Source organism: Brassica rapa, chromosome A09 (genome assembly GCF_000309985.2).
Source record: "Brassica rapa cultivar Chiifu-401-42 chromosome A09, CAAS_Brap_v3.01, whole genome shotgun sequence".
NCBI classification, from domain to species: domain Eukaryota; kingdom Viridiplantae; phylum Streptophyta; class Magnoliopsida; order Brassicales; family Brassicaceae; genus Brassica; species Brassica rapa.
The window spans coordinates 30,965,546-30,973,856 of NC_024803.2; the positions used below are offsets into that span (position 1 = coordinate 30,965,546).

Consider the following 8,311-nt stretch of genomic DNA (forward strand, 5'->3'; position numbering starts at 1 on the left):
TTTCTAAGCTCTAAATTTGATTTTGTATTTCAAACAGTTGTTTCTGATTTTTTTTTTTAAATAGTCGTTTCCGTTTCACCTTTTCAACTAAATATTTTTATAAATTTGTGATTTAGTTTTAAAATTTATGAGATTGTATTTTTAAATATAAAGCTTATGTTATTGCAACACATATTTTCATTATATGAAATAAAAATGTAATGCGATTAACACAATAAAGATGAAGGTAGTTTGAGGATTTTTTGTAAACTTAATATATCACTTGTGTATACAGCTTAAATCATATTAGTTCATAATTTTACCATAAGTAAATGCGTGAGGAAAAAATCTCTAATAACGAACTTCCAAGTAATGTTCTAGGTTTACGTCCACTTTGAAATCGAATGTTATATACCAATTTTATATGTGACTACTTTTACTAATACATATAATGGTTTTCTACTGAACTGAAAAAATAGTAGTTTATAACACTTGAACGAAAAAAATATAGTAGTTTATAACAGCAGCATGGATTAAAATATGAAAATACAATATTATTATATAGTGGTGTCTTATATTTTAAGTTTAAAGTAACTATTTGTTTTTAGTGATTTTTATCATTGTTTAAACGTTTTTTACAGTTTTTATCATGTTTAATTATTATAGTTAATTTTGGTCTAATATAGTTTGCATGGTGGTTTAACAAATAAGCTTTTTCAACTTTGAAGCAACCATCTGCTAACTCGCTGTAAGAAAAAGTAGTGTACAAATCAATATATTACTGAAAACTAATCTAAACCTGGAAGGAAGGAAAAATAGAAAAACACCAATTAAAATTCTGGAGACATGTTATTCTTATTGATCAGTAGCCTGAACCACATAAAAACTCAATAATGTTGTCATGCCTTTAAACTGGGAATAGGTCATTTTTTTATTTTTCATTCTTAAATGCGTAGAGAGAAACAAAATGCAATTCAGAATATATATGTCTAGGGAAGCAAGACCTCTCTCAACGTTTCTGGAATCCAATAACAAATTTAAGAATATGTTGGGAAGCAATGAAGGGATTAAGGAAGCAAAACGTTTCTTAACATTTCCTGATGTTTTACGCAGAAACTCATTGTACTTTATTTGAAAATAAAACTTATCCACTTGAAGCTTCTAATAATCAGGGATTGAAGAACCTCCGAGCATTTGCTGAATGAATCTGAAGGAAAACCAAAGGAGGATCTTAACCAAAATTCTCGAGACGTGAAATTTTCAACAACTTACAGAAACCTTTAAGAACAGTAATCTTATTTCAAGACCTATGCAAAATTCTCAACTACTTTCTAAAGAACATGATTAAATTGTATTCGTTGACCTAATTCATATTAGGATTTGGTTCAGACACAGGTTCAGAAAAACTGGGTTTGAAGATTATTTCACTACATTATAGTATTCTCTCAGGACATAATTTATTATGGTTATAGACAAAATTCTTTTCCAAAACTTAAAAAGCAGAGGAGGCTTGTCATAAAGCTCATACAAAGCAACAATAACTACATTGAAGACCACCACTGTGTTGGCATAAATCAAGTTATTATCCAGAACAGATCGTGTTTAAGAAAACATAATTGTCGCAAAAGGTTAAGTAATGGTGGAATACAGAAAAAGAAACTACACCTTTGGTGAGAGTATCAAGAACTCCACTCCACTGGACTCGATACTTCGTGAAAACTTCTTTCTTGGCTTCCTTCTCTGACTCAAACATACCAAAATTCAGAATCTAATGAAACAGTAATGGGCATCACCAGATCCTGTGAAGAAACGAAGATGGAAATAGAATAGGTTACACATATTATTCTTTCTTTATTTCATTCAGACAGGATGGAAAGTAATATATATATATGAGTAATTCTTGTGTCCACCCCCTAGGTTGAACCTATAGGTTCACCTAGCCAATAATAACTTGCCACATCATATTTAGTTTTTGGAAGAAAAAAAAGGTTAAAAACATAAATGGAATTATCTACAAAATTAAAAAGAGAAAAAGAATTAAAAAAAAAAAAGGAAAACAGAATATGACGTGAAGTTGTTTAACGCCGTGGAATACAATTTTTCTTCTTCGTCGGCTGAAGAAAAAATAGATCACAGAGAAGAGATGAAGCTGTGTTTGTGATTTTCTGAGTCTTTAATTCCTTGCTTTCAAATCCAATCTCGAATTCACCTCCGATCAATGTACTTGTAACACTAATAATCTTTAACGCCGTCGTCTTCTTTATCGACAAATCAAGCCATGTTCATCTTTTTCTGTTTCTTCAATTTGAAAATTATAGAATAAGAAGGAAGAGTTGGATGGGAGAATAAATTATGGAATAAGCAAATCAAACCATGTTGATCCTTTTATGTTTCTTCAATCCTTGCTTATTCCATGTTCAAGAAACCTTATACCATGTTCATCCTTTTCTGAGCATGCTTTTCATATAAACACTAACCTCGTTAGCCTTTTTACAAAAAAAAATAAAATAAACACTAAACCTTTCATTGCTAGAGATGGTTGGATGACTACTCTTCCTTCTTCTCTAGGCTCTTTATATTCACCAACTTCCATCTAGTAAGTGTCCATGATTTGGTATTATTTTGAACTAAGATTTTAAATTAAAAACAGAGAAGCTAAGTTAAAAACAGAGAAGCTAAGCCTGGGTTATTGTCAAGAGAGAGACTGAGCTTGTTGATCAAAGGTTGATCACATGATCCAGAACCTTCAGAAGCAGAACTTTGTAACAGAAGTTGAGTACCAAGAAGGTCCAATGACAAAAAAAAAAAAACAGATAAGCTAAGATTCAGGTCAAGGGAACCGAACATCAGAAGTTGGTGATCTAAGAAGACACCAAACAGAAAAGAAGAAGCACAACTGAGAGGGAGCAATAGCTGTAAGCGTTGTGAATTCATATGAGGCTGCTTCAGAGTGTTCCAGTTAACATCATCAAGAGAGTGGACTTTCCAACACTGCCAAATTACAGCCACCAAGAAAATCCAAAGTGAGGACTTGATGTAAGCCTAAGCTGTAAAAGGCTCACAAGATCCTTGGATCAAAGTGATGGACGATCCAGAGGGGTAGTTCTTCTAATTGATCTAATCAACTATGAAACCGGCTGGATGGAAGTGATGATGATGATGATATCTGATAGAACGGTTTGCTGGCTGATCCAGTGAGGTTTAGTGCATGGTATGAACTCTCCAAGTGGTCTTAGATGTAATGAATGATCTCCTGGTTTCTACACGTGAGTTTGAGTTGCACACTCCTTAAGCAAAGGGTTACTTTCCTTAAATAGAACCAGTTCGGATGCAGTGTAGATAGTCTGACTTGTAAATGGCATATCTCCCAAACCATTACTACTTTTCGTATGAAACCAATTCGCTGTGTGCTCTTGTTGAGTGTAGAATTCAGGTCCGTGAAACACACGACTCAAATTCTTTGCAGCATTTACGTAAATATGCCAGACACATAATCTATGTTTTGTTTCTGGAAACACCTTCACTATTGCATTTGCCATTGCTGCAGACTGGTCTGTGAGAATTGTTCTTGGTTGTTTCCCAGACATTGCTCCAAGAAAAGTCTCAAAAAGCCACTTAAAAGACTCAGTGGTTTCATCATATAAGAGAGCAGCTCCGAACACAACAGTCTGTTTATGATGATTAACCCCGACAAATGGAGCAAACGGTCTATCATAATCATTGGTCTTATAAGTTGTGTCAAAGCAAACAACATCTCCAAAGAGATTGTAATCACTTATAGACCGATCATCCGCCCAGAAGATATTTGTGATCATATCGTCCACATCAAGTTGCATTGAATAGAAAAACGATGAATTTTCTTCCTTCTTTTTCTGAAAGTATTCCAAAACTGCTCCAGCATCTCCTTTTACCATTGTTGACATCCGCTTACGGTATATGTAATTGCGATAGTCTTTCTCCAAAAAACCCAAATTTTCTCTCCCCCCAACTTCCATGGACATCATTTCAACGGTTGCTTTTGCTGAAATTCCTGACATCTCGGCATCATCAGCATGTTGTTTTTGAGAGACAGTGACTGCTCGATTTCCCTTCAGCAAATGCTTCATGGGTGTCCTCACTAAATCATGGTTATGGTTCGGCTCGAAAGACACAATCTTATATCTTCCGCTACTCTGAAGGTAGCAAGCCATATGAGCTTTATAACCACACCTTGTGATTGGTCGGGTATATGATCTCTTGACCTTAGATTCTTTCCTAACCCCCTCTTTTGAGCATACATACAGAATCCTTGCTGCCTTATTATCTTCTTTTTTCTTTTTCGTCCTCCTTTGTTTTCTTACGTTGAAACCATGATTGCATGCGTACTTACAATAAGCTATATGCGCAGTCTCATCAGAACTGAACTCCATCCCAATAGACAATTCATCTTTCTTTTCATTCTCATTGTTTGCTTCTATAGCATTAACACCTTCAGTTTCAACTTCATCCTCTATGTTGGCTATTTCATATTCTTCCTCAGATTCAGTGACTGAAGTGTCGTCTTCCTCGACTAAAAACTCAACCAATTTTTGATGTTCCTCACTAGAATCACCTGAAAAGAGATATAACAACAGATTAAAAAAGACCTCATCATCTTATTGTCGACATGTGAGAACAAAAGTCATAAGAACACGTGTTTATTTTGTTACCTACAACTACTAATATAAATTGACTAAAGGAGAATCAACTTTGCCTGTAGCAATAAAACCTCATGTCCCTGACATGCTGACACCTAACTTCAGTTATCGTTTTTTGCACTAAAAGTCACCTTCTCATTCCCCCACAAAACTAATGGATTCAACTCTTTTAATTATGAACAGGTAAACTTAATGACGAATTCAACTATTTTAATTATGCATTTTCTTATTCTATAATTTGGAATAAATAGAGTTCCAACCATCAACCAACTTTTGATATATCAAAGTGGAATCACCTGAGACAACTTGTAAAGTAGATCCATACTGACCACCAAAAATAGCTTCCTGACCACTTAATTGATTATTTTCCATTCTTTCTCAAACTTTCTGTAAAAGCAAAGAAATTAAAAATCTTGTTAGGGTTTAGTTGACAAAAAAAAGATTATTAGGGTTACCAGTACATTGATCGGAGGTGAATTCGAGATTGGATTTGAAAGCAAGGAATTAAAGACTCAGAAAATCACAAACACAGATTCATCTCTTCTCTGTGATCTATTTTTTCTTCAGCCGACGAAGGAGAAAAATTGTATTCCACGGCGTTAAATAACTTCACGTCATATTCTGTTTTCCTTTTTTTTTTTAATTCTTTTTCTCTTTTCAATTTTGTAGATAATTTCATTTATGTTTTTAACCTTTTTTTTCTTCCAAAAACTAAATATGATGTGGCAAGTTATTATTGGCTAGGTGAACCTATAGGTTCACCCTAGGGGGTGGACACAAGAATTACTCTATATATATACCAAACAAAATTTGATCTTTGATTTAATCTCTTATCTTGATGCATGGGAAGCTTCGGCCTATTTAGAGACTTGAAGGGTTAAAGAAAACAAAGCATTCTCTAATCACTCATTCCATCAACGTAGCTACCGAATACAAATGATCATAGATATCAGAAACAAAGACCTACCCAACTGACGGCTTTGATTCTTCGTTTCAGCTAATAACGACAGACCAACTAAATAAATTTGGCTTTCAAGTGGATTCCTCCCCTAAATAATTTAATTTAAGATCATGAGCTCCTATGAAGTTGATAAACAGTGTTAAAACTCTAAATAAAAAAATGGTCCATGATTTACAGACTTATAAAAATGGTTTTCATCAAATAACAAAGTTATATAAGAGAGAAGAGTTATGAAGAGAAAGAGAATAAACATACTGTATATTCCACAATGGAATTATGCCAGACCAACAGAGGTAGTTGTTCACATGCGTTATATCATAGACATTGAGATGAACCTGTGTAACGGCATCTCCCCTCTTCTCTTCACTCCCTCAATTGAGCCTGAGCTCAAAGTAGGCAACCACATTTTTACTCACAATTGTAACTTGTAGTATCTCAATTAACATTCACGTTCGATTCATCCCTTTCTTCCTACGACTCTCCAAGACCAAAAAAAAAACAATTTTGAAATTTCACCAAATTAGATAGAATATGTATTATCTCATTCGAGACATAATCAAACTCGAATCTCGATGTTCCTTACTCTAAGAACACTATATATCAGTGGGTCTGCTTCAGTTCTAAAGTCAGAAGTTGACAGCAGGAATCCAAAACTTTTTAACATATTTTTAGGTCTTTAAAGGAATACAAATACCTTAACGCAAAAACACACTTACCCTTCCACCGAGAATCCACGAGCTCGGAACTTATAGCACGTAGGAAGTTGTCGAGTTTGTAAACTGATCATCGCTTCATTTTAGGCAAATATTTTTGAATACGTCCTAGTGAAATGAAACCTTGAATAACAGTTCCCTGAAAAGAATAACATAAGCAAAACCAAAATAAGTAAGTGAGGAACGGTTTGAAGTAAATAAGTGTGAACTAAATAACTACGTTTTGGAGATTTCATGTACCTGTTCGTCGATGAGCTAAATAAGTGGGAACTAACAATGTTTTATATGCAAACGAAAAAGTGATAAGCGAGATAAAGCAAGAAACAGAAACACCTCAGTGGTGGTCAAAGTTCTAAATACATTTATTTTCATCCATTTTTTTTAAACAGAGCAAACAGATCATTGGTGGTAGTAATCTTAAACTCGTTTATATTCATCAAATCTCTAAACAGATAGATTACGAAGAGGGAACTAACAATGTTTTTTATTAAATTAGTGGGAACTAAAAACCAAAATTTTTTAGAAGATTGAAGATTGGAACTAAGTTAAATAAGTTGGAACTAAAGGTAAAAAAATTGAAGATTTCATATAACCTTTTCGTCGATGAGGAGCATCTCCAGGCCAATAAGCGCCGGGTTCCAAGCCTCCTAGAAGTGGATCAGACGGAAGCGCAGCTGATTTTCGTGGGTACCTAGAGAGATATCTCTGAAGAACATGACTTCTTCATCAGAAGCGGATGAGACAGGGGACTTTCCATTTGATTTCGTCGCCATGGATTGAGATTAGAGCGGGTCTAGGGTTTAGGTTTGTACAAAGAAAGAAGTTGAGTAACTATAAAGTAGCAGGAAAAGAGTAAACGGAAACGAAATCATAAAGAAGAGATTGATGGATCGAGATGTAGTGGAGTATTGATTGTGGAGATGTGGATCGAGAGAACTGTTACGATAGAGAACAAACGGTGAAGACGAAGAGCTGGAGGCGCAGAGCATCGTGTTATCCGTCTCGGGTTGTTTTTTTTTTAATTTTACCGTAGATTTAATCCGACGAATCCCAGTAAAACCACATCGAAGCCCATACAAAATCAATAGCTTAGGAGATCCTACGTGTATTATTGGAATGTTTTGATTGGCCAAATAAATTTGTCGACGTGGACATCCTAAAATCACTCTATATCTGCCTTTTAGTATAGGATAGATTATCTTACAAAGAATTATTGTAACCAGAGTCCAGAAAATAAATTTATAATTTTGGACTGAATGTTCAAGCTTTTATGTTTGGTGTTAACTCCCAACTCTGATTGTCTCTACTAGGCCTGAGCAAAAATAATGGAACCAAAGAACCGAACCAAAATATCTGAAACCAGAATCAAACCGAACCCTGCAAGTATCCAAAAGGTTTATATATTTCTATATCTGAAATAACCGAACCGAAAATTGAACGGGTACCTGAATATATAAAAATATTAATTATATATAGATATTAACATAACTAAATATATCTTTATATAAAATGAATTTTTTTTATGTTTACCATTTTCTTGGTACTATTATTCATATTTACCACTACTAAAGAGAAATTTTAAAAAATACATTCTTTATTAAGAGGCAAAATACTTTTATACCTTTGTTCTCTATATATATAATAATAAATAATTATTTAAATAAATTAAAAAAATTATGTTTTCGAATTATGATCTTTCAAATTCGAACCTTTTTATAATTTAAAAAAAAAATTGAAAACTCTTTTTTCAAAATCTCTTTTTGAAAATCAAAAATTATTTTTGAAACTATTTTTTAAATTATATTTTTAAGTATTTATTTATATATTTAGTAGAATCCTAAATTTAACATTCCTAAAACCCTTACCCACTCTTCAACTATAAACCCTAAGTCTAGATTAGTCAGTGTTCTAAAATACGGTCTAGGCGCCCGCATAGGCGGAGTTTAGGCGCTATACAATAGTCAACCGTACTGTTTTATGTT

At 33.6% G+C, this 8,311-nt stretch overlaps 1 protein-coding gene and 1 long non-coding RNA gene across 2 annotated transcripts; both read right to left on the reverse strand.

The window, feature by feature from the left end:
- Window positions 1-1,504: 1,504 nt before the first annotated feature.
- Window positions 1,505-5,678, reverse strand: LOC117128312. The gene is made up of 2 exons (XR_004451598.1): window positions 5,456-5,678; window positions 1,505-1,778 (listed from the first exon to the last, which is right to left on the reverse strand). It is a non-coding gene; the product is annotated as an uncharacterized LOC117128312 (long non-coding RNA).
- LOC108869868 (protein FAR1-RELATED SEQUENCE 5-like) lies at window positions 1,505-6,095 on the reverse strand. The gene is made up of 4 exons (XM_033280451.1): window positions 5,872-6,095; window positions 5,623-5,704; window positions 5,117-5,512; window positions 1,505-5,042 (listed from the first exon to the last, which is right to left on the reverse strand). The coding sequence occupies exon 4, from the start codon at window positions 4,386-4,388 to the stop codon at window positions 3,240-3,242; it is 1,149 nt and encodes a 382-aa protein (XP_033136342.1). The 5' UTR covers window positions 4,389-5,042; window positions 5,117-5,512; window positions 5,623-5,704; window positions 5,872-6,095; the 3' UTR covers window positions 1,505-3,239.
- Window positions 6,096-8,311: the final 2,216 nt, after the last annotated feature.

Bases quoted from the DNA above. Each gene is read 5' to 3' on its own strand.
- LOC108869868 (XM_033280451.1), bottom strand. From the start codon at position 4,388: ATGGAGTTCAGTTCTGATGAGACTGCGCATATAGCTTATTGTAAGTAC.